General features: G+C 39.3%; 1 protein-coding gene across 1 annotated transcript in view; it reads right to left on the bottom strand.

Moving 5' to 3' along the window:
• The window catches only part of GLIS3 (GLIS family zinc finger 3), a 112120-nt gene that overhangs the window by 13840 nt on the left and 72689 nt on the right, over positions 1 to 25591 (bottom strand). Inside the window, exons 3-6 of the mRNA XM_059492757.1 lie at positions 24521 to 24682; positions 22991 to 23101; positions 7266 to 7407; positions 1900 to 2059 (exon numbers count right to left, since the gene is read on the bottom strand). Of these exons, the coding sequence (XP_059348740.1) occupies positions 1900 to 2059; positions 7266 to 7407; positions 22991 to 23101; positions 24521 to 24682 (575 nt within the window). The remainder of the gene's footprint in view (positions 1 to 1899; positions 2060 to 7265; positions 7408 to 22990; positions 23102 to 24520; positions 24683 to 25591) is intronic.

Here is a 25591-nt window from a genome sequence, read left to right as displayed (position 1 = left end):
CCCTAGGCAAGTGTACTCTGTTAGATTCAATACACAGATTCTGCCTTAGTTCTTCTTTCAAACATTCCCCCTAACTTCTGCCCTATGTATTGTAATCAAACCAACACTGCTGCAATACTTTTTTCCTTTTCTGAATTTAAATTGCCATTTGTCACACTACCTAAGTGAAGACAATGGAACATTTTTAAACACAAAGCAGCTCCACATATGGGAGTTAGCACTTCAAGCCTTTTTAGAGAGGGTGTATACACTTAACAAATGAAAAAGGAGTATACCATGGTAGCTTTTTATTATTGTGTAGAGTACTCTATTATCTTGATGTATGAAATGCATTCAATGAATTGAATGAAGGAAGTCTCACTCTAGGCACCTCTGCTACATTTTTACAGCAGAAGAACCTCAGAAATGGGCTAATAAGATCATTGTCTTTTATAATTACATTTATAACTATAACAACTGTTAATGTGTCCCTTCCTATCACCTCGTGCTCTGGCAATCATTGGGTATGGATGGACAGGCCATGCATTGAAGAGAAAACTATACTGGGACAGAAGAGCCTCAGTGTCAGGCAAGAGAGCATGGACAGCCCCAGAGGTGAGCACAGAGGGCCAGAGCCAGCACAAGGGAAAAAGACCAGGATCATGGGGGCAGGAGTGGGGAGGAAGGGAGGAACAAAGCAGATGAGCTCCAGTGATCATGAGGCAGTAAGCTCCATCTCAGACTGATGCACAAAAACTTCCAGTGGCTCCAGAACTGGCTGAATTCACATGTGAAGTCTGAAATAAAAATTTACTTTCACCTGTAGTTAATTTCTTGACGCCACATGTTCTTCTATCTTCCTGATACAAGTCAGAGTGAATATTGCTTTCATCCAAAGAAATTATGCTCATTTACCAGTAATTGAAACCTAGTGAATGTTGTTTTCAGGTTTATAATTGGGGATTTTGTACTCTTCAAATTACTGTCATATCTGTCACTCAAGGAAATTAAATACTCTGAAATGCATTAGTGAAATACAGCAATTTATCACTTAGAGCACTGAAAAAGAAATTTTAAAAATAATGTTTAAGTATCCATGAGCAGATTGTACCAGCTTAGTATTTTGTGTGATGATATCTTCCTGACTTTTCCACTAAAAAACATTTACTTAGGCCTGTTCAGACTCGTGATTTGGTACACTTCTGGTTCAACGAGCTATAGATTTCTATATTTATAGTACCATATACTATCTAAATCATTGGAAAGAGTGCCGAAAATAATTTAGGGAATGTCTAACGATGAAAATCAAGACACATCCGAGCAATTGATTTTTATGTCACCGAAAGATCTAAAATCATAAAATTTATCATACCTAACCAGCATATGTAAAAATATACATTAGTGGAACAGTCATAAAACAAATCCTGACTATAAATCAAACTCAAAACTAGTGAAATAAAAATTTGTTCATTATTTGTTGTTCTTCATAAAATGGCAATTAAAAAAATAAAGGCAAGGTCTTCCTTCAGAAATGCTTAGTATTGGGAGAATATTGACAGAGTATGACTCTTCTCCCACAAGTAAACAGAAACATGAATCTCAGGGCCCCCATACTGTAAGGTATGGCTGTGGTCATCTGAAGTACAGCGTGCCAGCTGGTATCACTTTCCTTGCTTAAGCCCTTCACTGGGATCAAGAAGGGACTGGAGGAAGTCCCTGAAATGGAAATGGATGGAAAATCTCCCTCTCAGACTGGAATAACATGGTCCACTTCACCTCTCCTCCTGACAAACCCCTGTCCAGAGCAGTTGTTAGGCCAGGGCTGCCACCAGTGCCTACCAGCAATTGTATTTCCCCCCACCTTGGCAGCTCTGAAGACAGTCCAGCCTCAGGCTCAAGCTGGGAAGCACAGGCTCTTACCTCTCTGAGTCAGCAGCTGTGAGAAGAGGTACCTGGGGAGGGTGCAGAGGACTGCCCTGGATGCTTTGTCCTGGGGAAGAGTGGCTGCTGGGGTGGGGCAAGGACACTGCCCCAGCTGCTGCTCCACTTTGATTTATCTGTGTGCTGGGGATCACAGCTGCTGAAAGTAGAAGAGAGAAATAATGCCCATCAGGCAGGAAACAACGCTGATAACTTACCAAGCAACAACAATATTGATAAATGACCAAACACCAACATATAACCCCTCCTGTCGAGCTGTAGTGCCAGCTCTTAGCAACTAACGAAACTAAGGGTTTTCTGAAGTGTTGTTTTCACAAAGAGAAGAAGAACCACATGAAAATAAGTAAGTATTCTTTGTTGCTTCCAAATGACACTTCCATAAAACCAGGCATGAATGATCACAGCCATGTTCATTGTCTTGGAATTTTTTGTCTGAATAAGGCTGCAAATCTTCTACACTCTTCTATTGTAGAAGATGTGTCAATACTCCTAAGATCTGTATTTTCAGAACTAGTGAACAGAAAGAATAGTTTCATAAAATGTGAAATGCTTTCTACATTTTTCCCTCATCTGTAAAAATTACAAATTTCTTGAAGAGCATTATTACTATCATTGGCCCAGACTCCTCAGTAATACATACAAAAAATTTTAAACCATCTTTAACAGCTTAATAATTTTCTATGTGTTTTCTCTTGGATTTTTTTCTAATAAGGAAAGTTTCCTGCCTGTTTCCTTACTGAATAAACAAAAAGCAATATAGGACTTTGTTGAAATGTCCTAATTAGTTGATCCCAAATCCTATATTTTATTTTCTGGTCACCCCTTTAAAAAAAAAAAGTTTAAATCAGACATATATAAATCTTTGTATCTCTGAAAATCCTATTACACAGCTATTTCTACTGACATTTGTGTCAAGTAGCTTATGCTGATGTTGACTGGCAGACAAATGCATGCTCCTAAATATTTTATGAACCCAGAGAATGAATTAAATAGTCTGTCTAAAAGATAAAAATTACTTCTCCTGTTTGTCTGTCATATCTGTCTCTTTAAAAAAAAAAAGGTATTGTTCAGGCCTAGTTACAGAGTGAAATTCTACCTATAAAATTTACATTATGCTAGTGAGTATGTTGGAGCTAATGATTTGAGTTTCTTGATAAAATCCTGGAGTTTAAACCAGTTCCCCAGGGGGCACTGTCACTAGTAAAACATCTTTCTAGGCTGAAATATGTCCATGGATGCTGCAATCCTAGCAGAAGAAACACTGCATTAGAGGTAGTCTCACCACAGATCAGTCTTCAAGGAAATGATTTCACAGGTCATAATTTTTCACACACAAGTGTGAATTATGCTACAGAAGATCAAAAAGGTGAAAATTCACCTTGTCTCCCAAAGCCTCAGCCTGTTCTTGGAAAGACTCTATTGATCCTTACAAGCCCACCTTTGTGACACACTGGATAGTCAACAAGCTAAGACAGAGTAAAAAAAATGCTCAGGAGTCTAATCATGCTGTAGCCCCATTAAGGAGCAGCCCTGGACATTTTTCAGCTGCTGGAAATGGCACACAGTGCAAGATGACAGACAGGAAACCACTCTGTGAATAAAAGCATCCAATACAGATGCTGTAGAGGTAATGTCAAAGATGTGGGGAAGTTGACATTGGTGGTCAAAGGTGGAGGAGTGGAGGCTGACCTGGAGGTGCCAGGCTCTGCTCTTTGCTAACTTGTTTGTGGACCAGAGCCTCCTAATAACAACTCAAGTGATGACAGACATCTGACAGAAGACATCCCAAACCTTAAAGAGGAACACAGGAGGAAGGTCCTGCAGGAAGATGAGACATCACTTAAAACAGCAGAGTAATTTGCAAAGAAGAAGTTGAGGACATTTTCTTAGCAAGACAGGGCAATTTTTTTTCCCAGTTTGCTCATGTACCCCAAAAATTATGTTTTCCATGTCTGTGTCTCAGCGTAGCATCAGGACAAGTGCAGAAGATAAAAACAAAGGAATGAACTTTTGTAATTCTTATTTTATCTTTCATGCAGCACAGAAGAAAATACTGAAAAACAACAAAGCACACATTCTGACAGCAAAGGAACAGAGAATATTTAACGAATCAGGATGCTGCTAAGGAAAGCCTCGATTGTCTAAATGAAAAGAAACTGTTTAAATTATTCCTTGGCAAAATAGGGTAACTTGCATTTTACCATGACAAAAACTAACAAAGCTGTGTAAAACTATACAATGGCTTAGTTTACTGTAATCTTTGCATTTAAAATTAACCTCTTCAGGATCAGGAGTAAAAAGGTTGGATTCTGACCAGGTGTTCAGCACACAGTAGCAAAAGTTGTTCGTCTTGACATAGCTGTTCTCTTCCACAGCCATCATTAGCATTCCATGCAAGTATTTTGTAAGCCATGCTTGCACATTTTCTAGCTGGTTCAGGCTGAGTTTCATGTGAGTTACTTGCTCAAAGCGTTGCCAGTAAATACCTTCCCAATGTCTTTTCAGTCCATTAAATACCTGATTTAGATGGTGTGAAACTGAGCAAAGCATGGGTTTAGGAGGGGTAGGTCATGTTTGACCAACCTGGTCTCTTTTTGTGACCAAGTGACTCACTTGGTGGATGCAGGACAGTCTGTGGATGTTCTCTGTTTGGACTTCAGCGGGGCCTTTGGCACTGTCTCCCACAGCACACTCCTGGAAAAGCTGGCAGCCCCTGGCTTGGACAGGAGCACTCTGTGCTGGGTTCAGAACTGGCTGGGTGGCCAGGCCCAGAGGGTGGAGGTGAACGGTGCCACATCCAGCTGGGGCCAGTCAGCAGTGGTGTCCTCAGGGGTCTGTGCTGGGCCAGTTCTGTTCAGTATCCTTATTGACATGGATGAGGGGATTGAGTCCTTCATTAGTAAGTTTGCAGATGACACTAAGCTGGGATCATGTGTTGATCTGTTGGAGGGTAGAAGGGCTCTGCACAGAGACCTGGAATGGCTGGATGGATGGGCAGAGTCCAATGGGATGGAGATTAATAAATCCAAGTGCTGAGTCCTGCATTTTGGCCACAATAACCCCCTGCAGTGTTACAGGCTGGGGACGGTGTGGCTGGAAAGGGACCTGGGGGCACTGGTGACAGCCGACTGGACATGAGCCAGCAGTGTGCCCTGGGGGCCAAGAAGGCCAAAGGCATCCTGGCCTGTGTCAGGAACAGTGTGGCCAGCAGGAGCAGGGAGGTCATTCTCCTCTGTACTCAGCACTGGTGAGGCCACACCTCGAGTGCTGTGTCCAGCTCTGGGCCCTCAGTTTGGGAAGGACCTTGAGACGCTTGAGCGCATCCAGAGGAGGCAACGAGGCTGGAAAGGGGCTGGGAACACAAACCCTGTGAGGAACGACTGAGGGAGCTGCGGGTGTTTATTCTGGAGAAAAGGAGACTCAGGAGTGCCCTTATCACTCTCTACAACTCCCTGAAAGGTGGCTGCAGTCAGGGGGGATTGGTCTCTTTCTCCAGGGAACAACTGACAGAACCAGAGGTCACAGTCTCAAGCTGCATCAAGGGAAATACAGGTTAGATTTTAGGGAAAAGTTTTTTACAGAAAGAGTGATAAAGTTCTGGAATGGCCTGCCCATGGAGGCCGTGGAGTCACCATCCCTGGATGTCTTTAAGAAAGGACTGGATATGGCACTCAGTGCCATGGTTTAGTTGAGGTGTTAGAGCATGGGTTGGACTCAATCTTGAAGGTCTCTTCCAACCTAAGGATTCTGTGACTCTGTGAAATTTTCATGACAACCAGCATGCTCAAGTGTAGTACCACCATATAGGTCCACACACAAAGATGTAGAATTAAATGCTAGTTTTAAGTGGGTTTTAAACAAATGGAGAAGAGGTTTAGATTAGATGTCAGGAAGAAATTCTTACTGTGAGGGTGGTGAGACACTGGATAAAGTTGCCTGGAGAAGCTGTGGATGCCGCATCCCTGGAAGTGTTCAAGGCCAGGCTGGATGGATCGTTGAGAAACCTGGTAAAGTGGAAGGTGCCCCTGCCTATGGCAGGGGATTGGAACTAGATGACTTTTAAGAATTCTTCCAATGCAAACCATTCTGTGATTCTATGATTATGTAAAAAAAGGGTGGCTACAAGAAGTCTTATCAATTCAGGATAAACTAAAACATTTAAAAAATTTTTATACATATTCAGATATTTTGAAAAAAACAAAAAAAAAATCAATAAAAGCCAAAGAATCATGAGTGCTGTTCCTCTGTATCCCTTAAAAAGTCCAAGCTACAACATTATTTACAAGATGATTACAGCTTAGTCCCAACTTAGTCCTGACTGTGAATCTCAGATTGTGAACCTCAACTGGGACAAAGTTTCAGCCAAAAGGAGGAAGGAGTCATGTTTTCTTTTCTGGAGCCTCATCACATATTCATTTATCAGTACATAAGAATTTTCCATGAGAATATTTCTGCAAACAGTTCTCTATGAGAAGCTAAATTCACATGTAGCCTCACAATGCATAGGAACAATTTAGGTGGTTGCAAGAGAAAAGGATGATCCTGAATAAGGTTTCTTTAAGAAAAGAAAGCCAAAAAGTAGTGTTGAAACTGTCACAGAATCTAAGGCCAAATGGAGTCAGAAACCTGTAATTTCATGGAACATATTTAAATGCCTGAAAGTTAAAAACAGAGGCCCTCACAACTACTAAAATATTGCATTAAAATGTTAACATCCTGCCCATTGCCCTCTTGAGCTTTAAGATTTATTATCACTCATAACTTACTGATAGTTTCAAATTTTTTTGGAATGTTAACAAAAAAATTATACATGTAGGCAGGTATGACAAACGTATTTTAGTAGGAAAATCTCAGATATTTAACTGAAATAATACAATAGGATTATACATACATTCATGGTGTAAATGCGTTTATTGTCTATTCACAGTAAATTGTATATTTATACTCACAATGCAGCATTTCAGTTTCTTAATGAAGATCAATTGAAAAACTGATATGTGATCCATGAATAAGGCAGAGGAAAAATACTGTGATTTTAAATAAAAATATGTATTCAAGATGTCTACAAGGAATGGTAGAAGTAAATTGGTTGCAGAATCAAATGCCCATAGAACAAAAATATCCATCTATGTTGTATTAGGTCTTTTAATGAGTATAATATGATTGGTTTTCCTTCCCTCCGAAAAACATAAAAACATGTTCAAAATCTTTTTTTATATTGCTTTTCACATTCTATCCTTCTTATGAGATAGATATGCATTTCAGAGTACATTCTACTCTACAAAGTGATCCCTAATACTAAGTGAGGAATAATACAGCAGCTTTTTATCTGTCTTATTTTATACCTGGGTAAATATCACAAGCAGACCCTGGGGAGTGTCCCATGGTATTATCTACAGCATCCTGTGGTGACAGGACTGGCCGGAGGGGCTGGATTGCAAGGCAGTCATTCAGGATGTCCTGGCCAATCTCTGAGCTTGATCGCAACTGAAAAACAAGCGATAAAAAAGGAAATATTATAACAAAAGATGGACATAGACAAAAGAAAGGAAATAATCACAAAAATCTTAAGACAGTGAAAAATGAAAATGAAGAAATGTTGAGGTTAGAGAAAGAAATAGAGCACAATCAGAAACCTTCCCTTTTAAATCATCATTAATACCATCCTTTCAATGTAGCAGGCACTTTTTGAACCTGAGGAAGAAAACACTTCCAGATGCTTAACAAGACTACACTTAGGACAAGCACTACTTGCAGGATCTTGGACAGAAGGACTTCAGTGCTCTTTTGTCACAGACTGCAAAAGAGAGGAGTGGCCTAGATAATGGCTGTTGAAGATTCATCAAATGTCTGCCATGCTTGTGCCAGCAGAGGGGTACTATAATGGATACAAATATTTTCATGCTGGTTTAATGCCCTGAACTGCTTCACCATAGGACCAGAAGAGCAGAGGTGCTCATAACACTGGAAATGAGTGACTGGGAGCAACCACTTAGGAGAGGTAATATACAGGCAGGTGGAAATAGGACCACTTCAATATGGACTAAAGCTCCCTTGAGACACCACTCTTAAACAGACTAGGACTGTATTTGTTTCACATTACTGCAGAACTGAGAGTGCTCTGTCATGGCTGCAGCACTGTAACAAGGATGGTGTGGCTGTAATGCCAAACTGCACCCTGAGGGTTAGGACAGATTATGGATGCTGCTGCATGCTGCTGGGACTGAGGCCTGTCCTGATCTGCTGCCTGACGTTAATGTTATATATATACAAAAATTGTCTGTTCCTTTAAGTAATTTTGTTTCCATTTAAAAGCCTGGAAAATGAAGGTCTGTGTTTACAAGCATGTGGGCTACTGCAGTGGCTGAGAAGCTCATAAATATCCTGTCATGTCATCCAGGTTCGTGCAGCATGATGGAAAGAACCCTGACCTAGTGCACTTGGATGAGCTGCACTTTCCCAAGAAGAAAATCTCACAGGGGCCACTGACGCTTCTCCTCCCTTCTTTGGTGCCATGCGGGGTGAGCAGGTAACAGTTAACTAGAAGATAGCCTAGCACCTCTAAACAACTCCTAAGGGGAGGAAGAGGAACCAAAAGACAAATTTCTGCACATATTATACTCAGGAATTAATCACAGAACAGTTTTCATTTGAAGGAACCAAGTCCCAGCGCCCCTGCCACAGGCAGAGGCACCTTCCACTAGATCAGGCTGTTCAGAGCACCATCCAACCTTGCCTTGAACACCCCAGGGATGGGCAAATGAAGAAAGAAAAGTAAGAGGAAATGATTCTTAATGCAACTATAAAAGACCCATTGCCACAAGACGACCCTTGTGACACAGAATGCTGATAAACACTCAAATTACTTTTGGTAATATGCACTACTGTAAAAACAGGGCAACTGAGTGAAGAGTTGGCCTTGCACCCCCTAAACACCCAACCCTGTAGCTGGAGATACTACATAGCCTGTGATACCTATGCACACACTCTGCGTGCTGAGATTTCTTCTCTTAAAAACTTAACCCGCCGTTATTAGGCCCAGAGGTACACTACCTCTGTGAGGTATATTTGCTCTTCTGGAACTGTAGGAAGGGGGAGAATGGATGGGGAAGAGGCAGAAGGGAAGAATACCCTGACAAATTATTTTTTTTGTTATCCATATTTACAATCTGTTGTAAGCAGAAACATTTCTCCCACTTTGGTACATGCCATTTTCTGCTGTTATCCAGTAATTGTGCTAGGTTTCCTGCTATCACTAGTAACATGGCTTTTTCATGAAACTCAGTGCTTGTGAAATTAAATGTCAAATATATCCTCCATCAAATCCTTACACTACATTATCAATAAGCCTTATGTGAATTTAAATTTCTATGGAATCTAAAGTTAATATAATATGAAAAACCTGACTTCTATAAAAGAATCAGGATTCTATCATACAGAATACACAATCACAGAAGATGCCTGTGTGAAGTTGTCTGAATTATTTTAAGAAACAGATAAATTTTCTACATCAGATGGCACTCACGGATAAAACAGTGAGAAAAACAAGAAAATGAGAGTTAAGTATTTCCACATTAGCTACAAGAAATAAGTAATTATTTTAAAATAAAATATGCAACCACCTATTTTACAGATTTTTCTAATTTGCACTGTTCAGGAATCTTGCATTTGCATATCCTTTGACATTTAGAACAAATCTATCATGACAATCTGTGCTGGCATAAATTTTCTGGCTTTTCAAGCCTTATAAAAATGAAGAAAAAAATGAAGAAAACCTAGGATCATCAACAGAACACCAAAAATAGAGAAAGAAACACTGTGAGACAGCTGTGATCTGATTTCTGAGGATAGTTTGCATTTCATGCATTGCCTATAGTTGCTTAGTATTTTCAATCACAAGCTCTAGAAATACAATCACAAGTCAGAAAAGGGCATAATCCAACACACTCTATATCAGTCAAATATTTTTACATATTTCACAGAAAAGTTATTAATTTTTTTAAACTTAATTAAAATTTTTAACTGAAAGCAACGTCTTGCATTGTGACCAATGCAGGGAAATTTGGGCTATGATTCTTCTTTAGTACATCAAGAAACAGAATGAACAATGAAAAGACTAATTACCTTAAAACCAAGTAAAAACCACAAACCATTCACTGCAACTGTAAAACTTTTTTTTCAGTTGGAAAAGCTAAAAAGGAGAAATAATAATTGACCAGCTATAACTGCTGCCATCCATTTCTTGCTCTGTTCTAACAACACTGCATTTCTTTTCCAGCCTGGACTGCAGACTTACCATCCAAGTGTGTAAAAGGAAGCTGACACTCTCTTTGACGTCTATATGAGTTGTATCCCAGCACAGATTTCCCACCACTGTGACAGAAATACGTCACTTCCCCATGACCATCTTGCTTCTTTCATGATCACTCAGCTGAGCACCAGTACAATCATGCTGGGACTGAAAACTTGGCAATCTGTTTTTAAGAGCTGTATGGCCATGGAATTACCTCACTGACTGGTGAAATCAATAACTGACAAGTCTGACATGGTGAGCACAGCCACCTCCCGTGTGCTGGAATGTAACCTAAATTTATGGCTGACCAAAGTGCAAGTTAACAATCAGTTGCATTACTCACCTAAAACTCCCCTGTATTTGATATTTGGTCCAAATAATAGTTTTTTAATTTGATAGCTCAATTTTATGGTAAGAGTTGTGAAGTTTTGTATTTGGAAATACAGAAGCACTTCCACTATCACAATGTGGCAGTTTTTTCTAATATACAAAACAAACAATATTTCAGTCATGGTTTACAACTGTTTTACTTATGTGAAAATCAGCTAATGTTTACTGCCTTTCAGAACAATGGATGGAAATTCTACTCCTGCACATTTTGCATATGAATAAGTAATTACCCAAATTAAATGAAACAAGCTGAAATAATTAGAAGGGTGTAAGATTCTTATTCCTCAGTTTTCAATTTCATTACATTTGAGTTCAAAAGCAGAGGCATGCTGTTGATTTGATGCATGACTTAATCCCAGAGAAAATGTCTCCTTACAAGAGAAGATAATTTTAAAAAAATTTCTCTCACTAATGTGTGTTTCATCTGAGATCTGCATGTTTATTTTTGACCTGACTAGTTTCTTCAGCATTGCTCCTGTATAAGAGAAGTCAGACACCATCAAGGAGAACATACAATAGGTGTGTTTATGAATACACTTCATAAGAAAAGAAGCAGTATAGCTTGAGAAATCCTAAACCACACAAAACAGTTCAGTAATTTCAAAACCTGCCTGTACGTATTCAGATTAACTCAATTAATTCTTCAGTAAAGTCTAGACAGTGTCAGTCATTCAAACATGCCAGTTATCTCATCAAACCATAACATTTTAGATCTTGCTTACATAAACATGTGCTTAATATACATGCATGCTGTGCACCGAGTAAAGTATTTACATATGTGAGACATTAGGTAGAGTATATTTATTTTCATACAGGTTAGATGTGTGTCTGCCATGTCTAAAACTAGCAAAAAATCCCTAACTAATGGTATGTTTCATTGACAAGAATTTTTTACACTAACTGTAATTGTTCCACAGATCTGTTTTTGTTTTGTGTATAAAGACAAGGAGGAATTTCTGCTATTCACATAGTCTGTGTATTAAGTTTACTAATGTCAAGGTCAAAGTAGGTGGTTTTTACTCATTTTCATTGCCTGTAATTTAAGGTGTCATTGCGAGAGCAAAGCACGATCTGTCTACACAGGGCCACATTGTACTAACTTTTCTGTAGGAGGACCTGTAACTTAATATTTACTTGTACAGTTAGAGTAAAATTATGTCCTGCTAGTATCATCACATTGAGAGTACACAGATGTCACCACTAGAAAATTTTAAATTTATGAAGTGATGCTGTAAGACAGTATTTACTCATATTATGGTTTTTCTTGCTGGATACAGATCATCCATTTACTCACAAAGATCAGCTTCAAGGTTGAGCACTTTCTTGCACAGTACTAAACCCTTCTGACAACAGATGACACAGAATCAATAAAAATTGTCTTAATTCTTGCCTCTGCAGGCTACAGACATCTTGGGGCAATGAAGCAATGCAGACAGAAGGGATTTCTCTGCACCCTTTGTTTTCAGGGAGTCATCTGTACAAGACTTCTAAAGAGAAATGTTCTGCTAATTGTCTACCACAGCTTTCAGATATGCATCTCTGTGTGTGTGTGTGTGTGTGTGTGTGTGTGTGTGTGTGTGTGCTACTTTTCCCTGTCTTTAGATCCCATTTCAATTAAACACTTGGCCAGAAAAAGCAATAAAAATCAAGCTCAAGTAGCCCACCTGCACAGTAGTGATGTTAGGTTCTATGCAAGAAATAGTTACTTTTGCTACTCTCAAAGTTTTACTATACTGAACATTTGAGTTCAATATAAAAATGGTTTCCATCTTCATGTTCTAGCATAGATCACGAAAACACATCAAAAATGTTTTTCAGTGTCTTGCATTAAAAATCAAAAAGATCTGGAACCTACACAATTAGGTAACCTTGGCAGATTTCAAGTCAAGAAGAAATTCTGATTTTAAAGCAATATTATAAGAGGAAAACACTGTTGCATTAATATTGATAACATTAAAATGAATTCTACTTTTATTATATATAGAAAAGAGAATTTTCTTTTGATTGGTATCCTCTAATTTGAGGAATATTTTGCATTAAATCATTGCTAAAACAATATAGATTACCAAGATGATCACTTTAAGGGAAAAATTGCAGCTGGGACAGATCTGAATGGAAACTTCTAACTAAAGAAAAACCCCGAAAATCTTACTTTAAAAAAGGGAAGTACAGTTAGAGTGAGTGCAGTGGCCTTTTATCTAAAATACACAAACAAGCCACAGTCCAGTTGAAAATTGAAAAGCAGTCATACAGATGTTTGAACACATACACACACTCACACACAAACACACACACATATATTATCTCTCTTCCTATCCCACATCGAGTTGTATCAAATCTGAAATGTTATACAAATTATACCTATGGCCCTTTTTATTTCATCCTCTTCTTCAGGCAGTTCCAAGAGGCTTGTAGCTGATTTTATACGTGAACATCAGTCTAATACCTGACCAGTTCAATTCAAAAAGCAGGAAAAACCTACTGTTTCGTGCCAGACTGATTTGGGGATATAGCTATTATACGATATTGCTAAGAATCCGTTCTTCCAAGCAAATGCAGCCTGACAAAGAAAACACTTCTACTGCAAAATTATTTGCTTTCTCGTTCTAAAAATACACCTGTTTGGCAAATTTTCACTTCATGAGAGGAAAAATGTGTAAAATAAACACATACTTATCCACCAGGTGCTTCATTTAGCACAAACATATTTCTCTCCTTATCACAGATTACTGAAAATTGCCATGGTAATCTGTAGATTAATAATGTCAACAATTGTTTATGCAGAAATAGGTTTTCAGATTTCATTTGTAATTTTTTTTTCTTGAACTGCAGCATCCTTTACATAACACTGGCCTTCACTTTAAATACCTAATTCTGCATTTATCTCCACTTGAACCTAAATGCATGCATGACTCTCTTCAAAATAATCTCTTGAAGAGAGTCTAGGACTAGAACTGAAAAGCTCTACTACTCTACTATCAAGAGGTCAAAATCATTAGCCTTCAGCCGTATGACTTCTACTTTTGCCAAGATTCTTCAAGGCATCCCTGTACATTTTCATTGTCTGTGAATTGTCTGTTTAGCATGCTGCATGGCATGATACCAGCCAGACGGGAATTTGCTAACATGGTTTTGACTATTAGAGAGGAGGCAATCTTCAGTGCAGTGTGCTGGTCACTCAGGGGATCCTTCCTCCAGCTGAGTGTCCTGAGCATCACGTAAACAGAGTGTTTATTGTACACACCAATCACACACTCTTCAGCTATCCCCACTGGCTAGATGTTTATGTATTACTTTATTTTACACAGCTGTACCCCTTGTCAGAAGTCCTTAGAGGTTCTCTGGGACCTTCTTTGACAGTTTTCAGTGTCGCATGTCCTTTTCATGTGGCTCAACCCTCTTTTTCGTGTAAGGGCAATATCGCTGTTTTGCATAACTTCTGCTTCATCAGCAGAGCTCAGTGGCATCCTGATTGCATTTTGTGTGGCTTCTGTTTGCCTAAATTACATCCTTCATCTATTTCTCCAAGGTTATGTTGTTCTATTCTCCTTATCAGAGTAAAATGCTGCTCTGTTCTGCTGTCTTTATCAGGCAAGAAAATGATGTGAAGTGCTAGTTAGGCTAGCACTGCTAACTTTCTGAGTTTCTACTGTCTCTGATTTACTGTGGGGCACTTTGTCAGGTTGGGTATTTTGCTGCTGTTAAAGCCATAATTCAGCCCTCACCAAATGGGCACTGCAAGTGAGGCCAATATAAGGCTGCTTCAGGAGCAGTACTGAAGACTCCAGAATCAGCACCTGCCAATGCAGCTGCCCAAATCCAGATCCAGCAGTGTGAAATCACAGAGATTTCACCCTGGAACAGGAACCCTCGTTGAAGACAGTAGTAAAGACTTGGAGGGAATATATGCTGGAATCAGGGTGCTGAACTGCAACCTCCTAGGTATCTGTGCACAGTTTAAATCTTGCTTGCTCAGACCCTGGTGTTGCTTAAGGAGCATAATGAACAGGACAGTGCATTCAAAGCCCAGACTGAAGTTTGATAGGCTAATGAGAATCATAGAATCATTCAGGTTGAAAAATACCAGTATGATCACCAAGTCCAAGTGTACACCCAGCACTGCCAAGCCCAACCACGGAGTCTTTCTACCAGAAGAGAGAAAGATTCCTGTTCTTTCCTGTTCTATCAAGATCATATTCATGCATATACTGTCGTGGGGAAGAGAAGAAAAAGAAATAGAGAAAAGGATATTGTTTGATATCAAAAATGGACCTGAAGAACATGAAGTGTTATGAGCATGGAATTGTTTACAGAATTTTGAGACAATCTAGGTTGGTTTCCTTTTTTTTCTGCCACAGGTGTTAATGTAATAAGGGTGACAGCACTCATTTTTTCTTTCTTATGCACTTTTCAACATGTCACACTGCCAGAGCTCACAGGTCAGGACGGAAACCAAGTGCAGGAAGGAATCAGTATATGGAATAACAAATGTTAACCATAAGTAAAATGAACCAACAATCTCCTGGTTATAAAATGGCCACAGCTGTCAGAACACCATGAAAACCACTGGGGGATTTCGACTTTTCCTTCCCCCTGGTGAGCAAAGTTCTAAACGTAGTGCTGGCAAAGCATGTCCCCCACAATGGGTGTTCCTTGAGAAGCATGCCTTGCGCATCCCACCTCAGCACAGCCAGTGGCACACGGCTTTCACAGCCTCTCTTCCTCTGTCCCACTGACCACGCTCTACAGAACTGGTCACTCCTAGTCACAACAGTTTTCCAGCAAATTGTATTATTAAATTCCTTAAACACTGCTGCCCATTCATAATCCCTTTTTGCAAACATGCCTTTCATGAAAAGTTGCTGAATGCCATGGTGTCTGATTTATATTTCATTCTGAAGACAGGAAGTAAAGGGATTGAAGTTGGGGATTAAAACACTTACTCCTTACTTCATTTTCTTCTGCAGAATGGTTTCTTAGTTGCCATGGACACTGCTCACTGACCCTATGGCCCTGAATACACTTCTTTTTGCATTGGTGACATCTTTTAAGTGGACGTCATAGAGAACAAATGAGGGAAAATATCCTTATTTTCAACTGCTCTCAAAGCAAGAAAATAGGTTTGCTTCTCTTTCAACCCATTCTCCTGTTTGCAGCTTAAACAGTGAAATCTGAACAAAGAGTCTGAATAAGGTCAAGCAAAAGCTGAAAGACGCAGAAGCCACTTATCTCATACGGTAGTTATGTTTGCTCCCCATGAGGAAGGTGTTCACAAACAGAGCAGCTCTTCCAGATTAATATAGTCACATAATGGAAACTGTCACTGGTAATTAGCTTAGCGCCTGAATGACCTGAAACACCAGTGGTGTAATGCTCTAACCCTCCTTGGCTCCCACAATCCTCTCATCAATTAAACATTCAGAGTTTATTTTAAAAAATAATTTCATTCATGTAAGAAACACAATAAGCACCGTGTTTCTAGAGTTGCAAAAAAGCTTAGTTCAAATACTGAGACAGAAAGGAAAGAAAAAGCTGGAAATCTGTCATTAAATTAACAAACAAAATATACTAGCTAAAAAAAAAATCCCCAGACACTGTTTTCTTCTTGAGTAATTCACAAAATCTAAAGGCTAGTATAAAATTTTGGTTTTTTCCAGAATCTTTAAGCAAACTGGTAGCTCCATCACTTGTGTGGTAAAATCAATATATATTCATAATAAAAACCCAGTTTCTACTGTATTGTAAAAGAATTAAAAAATAGGCTATCATGAGTATGCAGCTCTGTAAGAGGCAAAGAGGTCTGTATTATTTTGAATAATATAATTGCTGACATAACCCATAATAGAAAGCCAGAAATTCTCTCAAAACCTAATAGAAATTCCCTTGTTAACCTTTTGAAAACACCTCTATGTCTTAGTTCCAGACAAATATTGTTCAATAGGAGAAAATCATGTCTTAAAACAATTGGGGTTTTTCTGATTTCTTGTTTCCATTTTAAGGTGGACAGGTTTATATAGCATACTACAGGCTGGGCTGAGAAGTGTTTGAGAGCAGCCCTGTGGAAAAGGACTTGGTAGTGACGATTGACAAGAACTCAACATGATCTCCCATTGTGGGCTCCCAGCCCAGAGAGCCACACGTGTCCTGGGCTGCATCCAGAGCAGGGTGGGCAGCAGGGCAGGGAGGGGATTCTGCCCCTCTGCTCTGCTCTGCTGAGACCCCACCTGCAGGGCTGCATCAGCTCTGGGCTCCCAGCACAGGAAGCAGGTAAGGCTATTAGACTGAGTCCAGAGGAAGGCAAAAATTTCATCAGAGGATAGGAGCACCTCTGCTACAAAGACAGGGAGAGGAGAGAGGAGGGAGAGGAGAGGAGAGGAGAGGAGAGGAGAGGAGAGGAGAGGAGAGGAGAGGAGAGGAGAGGAGAGGAGAGGAGAGGAGAGGAGAGGAGAGGAGAGGAGAGGAGAGGAGAGGAGAGGAGAGGAGAGGAGAGGAGAGGAGAGGAGAGGAGAGGAGAGGAGAGGAGAGGAGAGGAGAGGAGAGGAGAGGAGAGGAGAGGAGAGGAGAGGAGAGGAGAGGAGAGGAGAGGAGAGGAGAGGAGAGGAGAGGAGAGGAGAGGAGAGGAGAGGAGAGGAGAGGAGAGGAGAGGAGAGGAGAGGAGAGGAGAGGAGAGGAGAGGAGAGGAGAGGAGAGGAGAGGAGAGGAGAGGAGAGGAGAGGAGAGGAGAGGAGAGGAGAGGAGAGGAGAGGAGAGGAGAGGAGAGGAGAGGAGAGGAGAGGAGAGGAGAGGAGAGGAGAGGAGAGGAGAGGAGAGGAGAGGAGAGGAGAGGAGAGTTCATAGGAGCTTTCCAGTAACTGAAGGGGGCCTACAGGGAGGCTGGAGAGGGACACTCTTTCAGGAACTGTACTGATAGGCAAGGGTGACTGGCTTAAAACTGAAAGAAAGTAGGTTTAAACTAAATGTCAGGGAGAAATTCTTTATTGTGAGGGTGGTGAGACATTGGGATAGGTTGCCCAGAGAAGCTGTAGACACCCCATTCCTGGAAGAGTTCAAGACCAGGTTGGACGGGGCTTTGAGCAACCTGGTCTAGAGGGAAGTGTCCCTGCCCATGGCAGGGGCACTGAAATTAGATCTTCTTTAAGGCCCCTTCCAAGCCAAACCATTCTATATTCTATATACATTATGTGTTACAGGGCTCTAAGAGAGAAGAAGTGAACTTTTAGAAAAGGAATATAACTAGGCTTCAGAAGAATTCAATTACTATGATCTGCTTTTAAAGGTGAGCATTTTATATTCCCTTTTTGCTAATATGGAGGTTGCACAGTGAGAGAAGAGGAATATCTATAACATCTTTATAAGCAAGGTGTAAAGCCCCCTCAGTTCAGATGGGAACCCTCATCAAGCTCAGCAGAAACCACCTGGAAAGGGAATGCCAGTAGTTGCTTTGGCCAGATGATTTAAATCCTTATCCCATTGCTTTGAGTGTGCTCCACAGCTAGTATGGACTGTCTGCTCTACTACTGGCCTCTACCACAGTGTGAAGCAGGAGTGGATATGGCTGAGGCGTCATACTGCCTGCTTCATGTCAGCAGTGCAGTCTATCACCATTTTTCTTATTGTAATCAGGAATAGTATTCCGAAAACTTCCTACCATTGCTAGCCCATCAATCTTGGAAGTGCAATAAATGCAACAGGGAAGAAATCATGCATAAATAGTACCAGGATTAGAGAAATTCTGATTGCCTTCTGTGCTTTATTCCTGCACAGCAAAATAACACCTGAAAAAACTTCCTTCCAGTCAGATATCATAGGAACAAATGATGGAGGAACATCCATCTTGATTTGTGATTGGGATCACAAATAACTTCTCAAGAGTGTCTGTTCAGACATCGTTTTACATTTACTGACCAATGTGTGAGAAAAAGAAAGATTACCAGGAAGAAAGAAATCAATCTAGAAGCCCTGCACATAGCTCTTATCTCCTTCAGTCTCACCACTCCCTCCATTCCTTAGTGATTTGGTACATGTACCATGTAAACTACAATTTGTAAACATCTTGATCATGTCTAGATAATTTTCAGAAATATCCTTCGGACTGTCTTTCCTGAAGTGATGCCTCTACGATATTTTATTTCTGGCAGAGAGAGTACAAACATTTTTGTCCCAAAAAAATAAACATAATTCCTCTGTTAGGCTGAAACTAAGTAGTGACGTAGGAGTATCACTGAGTATCTGCTGAGGTGTTAACTTATCTGGTCAGTTGAATCCTTGTATGGGCTTTTCCAGACCCATTTAAATGATCTAAGATGGTACAGGTTTCCAGGACAGACAACTTTTAGGGACAGTTGTCAGGTAAGCATTCAAAGGGTTCAAAGCTTGTCTAAGTAATATATCTGACCCATAAATAATTTAAATAAAAGCACCAAATTTAAATAAAAGACCATGATCTGGTCACTTAGAACTGCCAAGAAATCACAAGCTTGTCAGTTGAATAAGGAAATTATTTGGTATAAATCATCCTTCAATTCAAAGTTCAGACTAAGACTTTTGCATTCCCTTTAGCTGGTCTTGTTTATGTCAACTGTTCACATTATCTCTTCCTTTTTTTACAAAGATGGAGCTAACTAGTTGTACCTTTAATTATTTCACCTTCTTTTAATTTCAAAGAAACAATCTTTTAAATCTGTCAGTTTCAGGGTTTTTTTTTTGGCAGGACAGATAGTCTTAAAGTACTGTTATATATGACAACAGTTATTCACTGGTATAGATAAAACTATCCAAAAGCATAGCCACTGCATTGTTCACTTGAGAAGGTCAATGTTACTAAATTGATCTTATCTTTGCCTAACAGCTGCACAAATTCAGAACTTTTTGTCCTTTTCAAAATTATCTTATCTGTTTGAAAATGCACTTCTTAAAAAGAGAAAACCTTTAAGAAAGGCAATGGACTTTGCAAATATTCATGACAAGATCTACAAAGCCAGTGGAGAGTCCATTCCATTCCATTCCATTCCATTCCATTCCATTCCATTCCATTCCATTCCATTCCATTCCATTCCGTTCCATTCCCAGTGGGAATTGCACTTCAGTATTTGAAAGTGAATTAAATATTTTCACTAGATTTACAAACACAGATTTCTGCAGCATGACTGCTACAGAAGTAGCGAATCACTTTTCCTGGAATATTAGAATGGAAAAGACAACGATCCCATACTTGTACAAGGCTGAGTGCTACCTTACACAACAAATAGATCGTCATGAAGACCCTAACAGTGGTATTGACCTTCTATACAGGCTGCAAACCCCTGGGTGTCTCTTACAAAGAAGGCTGAGGGAGATGGGCCTGTTCACCTTGAGAAGAGATGACTGAGAGGGGATCTCTTCGACACCTGTGTGTCTCTGAGGGGAGGGTGTCAGAGGCTTTTCTCACCAGTGCCACACGATAGGACAAGAGGCAACAGGCAGAAACTGATGCACAGGGAATACCACACCAGGCACATCAGGAAGAACTTCTTCAGTGTGAGTGTGACTGAGCACTGGGACACATTGCCCAGAGAAGCCAAGTAGTCTCCCTCGTTGGGGATATTCAAGAACTGTCTCACACAATCCTGTGAAATGTGCTCTGGGATGACAGAGCAGGGATGACCACTGTGACCCCTTCCAACCTGTGCTTATGTGATTCAGCAGCATGGGATCTGGATTTTGTTAATGATTCAATATGGACAAGATAATGAGTAAAATTATTCTAATGATTTGCGTAGAACGGAACAACATTTTACTCTTGTCAAGGACAGAAGAACAGAACAGCACAACCTTGGAGAAATAGATAAAGGATGCAACTTCACAAATAGAGCCCAAGAAAAACACAAGCAGGATGCCAGCTCAGCTCTGCAAGGCTAACAAAGCTGAAGTCATGAAAAAAATTATATTGCACTTAGTCAAAAATGGGGGCTCAGGAACAACCCATGTCTCATGTTCAAGAGGACATGGGAATTGAAGACAGACCCCAAGGAACCTATGAGGACTTTTGATAAGAGATGAGACTATGTAAAATAAAGTAAAACATATACATCCAGTAAGGGGGGAAAGCTAATGAATATGGGATCATTTCTGTATGACAAACACCCTGTTTACCTGACACTCGGGCATTCAGTTGGAGACAGAATCCTCCAAGTGTCCAGCAACGGCAGTAAAGGATGCCTGCTCTCTAATACTCAAAACCACGTTAGAAAGCTTCTATCCAGCTGCAGTGGTATCACAATGTTCCATAATTTCATTTTCATTACCTTCAATAAAAAGACTTACAAACTAAAAGAGCTATGGATTCTTCATTTTCAATACAGTACCATCAGTTCACAGATGAAAGACATTTGTGCTTTACTGAAATCAATAAGGTATAGCCACTGAAAACAGGCTTACTTGTCTAGCCAGCTTACAAAAAAATCTTGTAAATTGTTGTCCTTTCAAAGCTGAAATGAGAACAAGATTAAAAAGAGAACACATTTCAAAAGTAATTGTAGTTGAGGGGCATGTTGTACATTAACATTCCTCTCAGCATCACTTTAATCTCTCATTTGGGGAACTGTCTAGCTTTCTTTCAGTGACTTCCTGCCTTAGATGAAATCTCATCTATCTTACCAATGAAAAGATGAAATCCTGGCAGAGTCAGCAATTTTTCCTTTCAAAAATATGATAGCACACTGCTTTTTACCCCACCAAAATATTTTAAAATGACAGAATATTATTATGCATAGACATTATACCTAAAATGTTTTACTAAACATTTTCAGCATCTATTCCCAGATATTTGCATGGTATTTGTGTAGATGTTTGCCCTAATTTTTATGAATAATTTTTTAAAATACACAAAGGGGATTAAAGCGGGCATGACTATCTTTACTCTCGCATGGCTCTGCTTTCCTTTGAAGAGTAAATGAAATTTTATTGTACTACCCAATAAATTATTTTTAATAAACCCATTTGTGCTGGGATCTTCGTGGTATATTGGTTTTCATGCCATTACCTGGTGAGATTCCCAGTTAAATATATTCAGTGGACAACTAACAGTTGGGAAGTGAAGGGGAACAGCAGCTGCATTACAGATTTCCAGAAAAAGAATTTTGCCTTGCATGGTAAGTCATAGACACACATCAACACAAGTTGCTTTAAATAATTCAGAGATGGAAATTTACCTATATCCCACTGCATAATCCCATTTTAGAGAGCCAACGAAAGAGTCAAATCTTTGAAGAAATATCTACAGAATCCGGGGTGAAGACTCAGTGTAAACATCAGCACAGCACATAAGATAACACTCTTGCAAATATACTTCATGCTGCTATTTCAATCTAGGCAATATCAAAGATACATTTACAGGTACAGTCTTGGAGAGTCAGCAACTTAAGATGACACAATCCTGTCACTTGGTATGCAGGGGGAGGTTAAAGAGAGGATTAAAACCAGTCAGGCACGATATATTAAAGGAATTCATGACTAACGGGGTGTGACAGCAAAGGGTTTCATTCTTTTCAACAGAAAAGATCACTAGGGCTTGAAGTATTAGTCCACTGTGCCTTTATCACCATGGAATTTTTATGGTTATTTTTATGGTTGCTTTTGATGAATTCACATTTTCATAATTACCTTTTTGGCATAAGCCAATTTCCACTTTTAATTAAATCCATAAATAAATAATTCCTCATTAAAAGGTTGGTTGTTCTTATTTTTCATAATTATTACTGTCAGGAAATATTTCAAATGCCAAAGCATAATGTTAGTTAGTAATTATAACTTTACAAAGGTCCAGTAACTACCTACGTTGTACCTTGTCAACATTATGCCAGTGATTAATAGGAGGTATGATGAAAATGCTCAAAAAATTTCCTTAGGTAGCAACTCAGCTCTTTAGAAATGCACTTAAACACATAAACAGTTGATGACTCATGGACTTGACATCCACAGGGAATCAGCATTGTGAAATATCTTGGTAGTATTGGAAATATCTGGAATAATGAAATACAATTTAGAGCTTAGTCCCACACACTGCCCTCAAAATCCATCCTTCCATCTGAGACTGGCCAGTGTTTTGTAATACTGTGTATTTACCAAGTGGCAGAATTTGAAACCAAGAAATTATGTTTGCAAAAATTATTTTTACTTGCCTTGTTGTGTTTGTTAAGTGATTAACAACTATAACAGAAAACATAAAGCATTAACCCATTAAGTCAGAGATGAAATTATCTACATACAAACCACATCAATCTATTTGCTCTTTTTTATCATTTAAAGCCTGAAATCAACCCAAGTACTTGAAGATGCATTGAAACATCTAATATTATAACTGATTTCTTCACATAAACTTTACACTGGTCAAGACAGCAGAAAAATCACCTTTTTCCTGACTTGTTGATCTTTGGAAGAATGGGCTTTCACATGTTTTCTGAGGGAACTTGGATCTGTGTATCGCTTAGTACATCCTGGAATCTCACATGCATAAGGTTTCTAAATTAAAAAAAAAAGGAAAAAATTATAAAGTTACTGTTATATCATGGATTATTTTAACTCAAGAGAATACTTTTTGAGTCTTGGGATGCTACAATCCACATTACTACAGAACAAAAACATAGTACATTATTACATGCAGAAAGCTTCACAATTTGTTAGAAAAGGAAAAGATGAAGTAAAGCTTTAAAGGAAGACAAACAAAAGGAAAGTTTTCATTACAGCACCTTTCATGATTACCTTTCTTTTCTTAGTAGTAAAATGAATAGTGCTAGATATACTTACAATTTTTCCACCCTCAGAGCAATCTTTGACTTAATCAGAAATTACAGTCTTTAGTGAATCAGGTAAAGAAACTGCAGTAAAGGCCCGGAAAGACTGTTTAGGATTATAGAAGGATCCGCTTCAGAAAAAGAGAACAAGAAAAAGTGTTAGTTTTTCTATATTACAAAGAAGGCAAGCAAAACCCCAAGCAAGCACTGAATACTGAAGTTTCAAAAGTATTACACAACAAACCCCCATTTTAATGTGAAGTTCTGGCCAACTCCTTCAGCTCGCATTTTCTAATAATACTTCATTTTAGAAAAACACCTATTAAATTCCCTGTAATATCTTTATAGTTTTCTTAAAAGAATGCCCAATAAATCTAACTCATATAAATATCTTGTATTGCCTGTTCTAAGCTGTCTGTCTGGCCTGAAGACCTGTAGGCTCACAATACTAAGTATTAAATGAACATTAGGTCCAACTGTTTCCTGAAAGTAGCTGTTCAGCAATTAATTCACTTCTGTTCTATAAAGAATTTCTGAAAACACCTTGTAAAAATTATTAACTTGCCAGCCATAGTTTTGACTATTCAAAATGGATAATTTACTTTTTTAAACAAACATTTAATTCAAATAGCATTGTTTTAATCATATTTCTGGAGTTCAGACCTTTGGAAACTGTCTCTGAGAAAACACAAAATTTCTTTTCTGAAACAGAGGTTTTAAAACAAATCTCTGCCGTCACTCAAATTTACAAGGGACAATCTGTTGGCACAAAAATTTTTATATTTGCAAAATAATTCTATCTCTCTTGACTTTCTGGTACGTGCCCCACCCTTAACTTTTCACCATAGAAAAGCACCTTATATTGCAGATGGCTTCAGTTTCCCTAAAGATCAGCTAAGTGGGAGAAAGCTACTGCTTCTACCTGCAGCAAAGACCATGGAACCTGTGGTCTTTTTATCAACCAGCCTGGGTCCATCTTCTTGCATGCTTAGATGGCTGGGTCACCTCTGAGGCACCTCCAACAGCCTCATCAGACTGTCCACCCTCCTGCCTCTAAGGTTATGGGCTACCTGCTGTCACCAAGCTGGAGGAAAGGAGCAGATGTTCTACTGCTCAGAGGGCTGCAATGGGACTTCTGTGTCCTTACAGTGTCCAAGTGTGTCCTCTGGTGCTTGGCACGGTCGCTGGAGTTGCTGAACGCCTTCTGGCAGCCAGGATGCTGGCAAAGGTACGGCTTCTCACCCGTATGGCTCCTTAAGTGAATCTTGAGATTTTCTAGTCTGGAAAAGGCTTTCTTGCAACCCTCAAACTAGAAAAGAGAAATAAACTATTTGAAAGGAAAGCACACACACAGTAAACTGCAACAGCAAACATTGAACAGAAAGAAGAGACCTAGCTATGGCTGGGTAGCTCTGCAGGGCTCGGCTTCCCAGTGTGGGTGTTGCTATTCTCCTTGGATGTGGCTGAATTAGGAGAGTATGTCCCATATTTTGCAGATGACACACTGAGACCCAAAGGTGAGGTTCTCAAGACTTCTGCTAGCTACCCCTGTCTCAGCTCCAGGCTTCTCTGGATATTAGCAACTCAGCATAGCAGAGGCATCGCTCAGTACCCGCCCAGCCTGCAGAGAAACAGCAAAGATGTGCAGGGAAATCTCAGTCTGCTCTGCCTTGCTCATGGTGATGTAAAAAGTGAAATGATTTCTGAAATATATTTTTACTTTCTGCCATAAGTAAATGAATGACATACTAAAAATACTGCAAGCCTGTAAAAAATAGGATGTAATTCCTGTGGGGAACCAATAACCATGGGGTATAGTACTTCTTCTATACCTAATCAAGTAATGCATCTGTGGAGAAATCTATGTTTATATGAATAGAAAACAAGCTTTTCATCTATCCTGTTCTCATGGTATACTGTAACTCAAGGGAAACTTAAAGACCTGTAGTATTTGACACCAGCATTTTTATAGACACTTGATTTCAATTAGACCTAAACATTAATGAATATCAGAAGTATAGGCTTTCTGAAATTCTATCAGTCAAGATCAATTAATCTCATTCGTTTCAGTTGTTGCATATCTCACTATGCAACATTTAAAGCTTCTGATGCATAACAAACTGCTAGTTAGAGGTTCTTGCATGCTTGCAAAAATAATAATCCTGTAGTAGAGATGTTTCTAAAGCTAAAACAAAAATTTCTATCATTTCACTACCTA

The sequence above is a fragment of the Ammospiza nelsoni genome, chromosome Z (genome assembly GCF_027579445.1).
Source record: "Ammospiza nelsoni isolate bAmmNel1 chromosome Z, bAmmNel1.pri, whole genome shotgun sequence".
NCBI classification, from domain to species: Eukaryota; Metazoa; Chordata; class Aves; order Passeriformes; family Passerellidae; genus Ammospiza; species Ammospiza nelsoni.
This window is presented reverse-complemented; position numbering and strand designations above follow the sequence as displayed.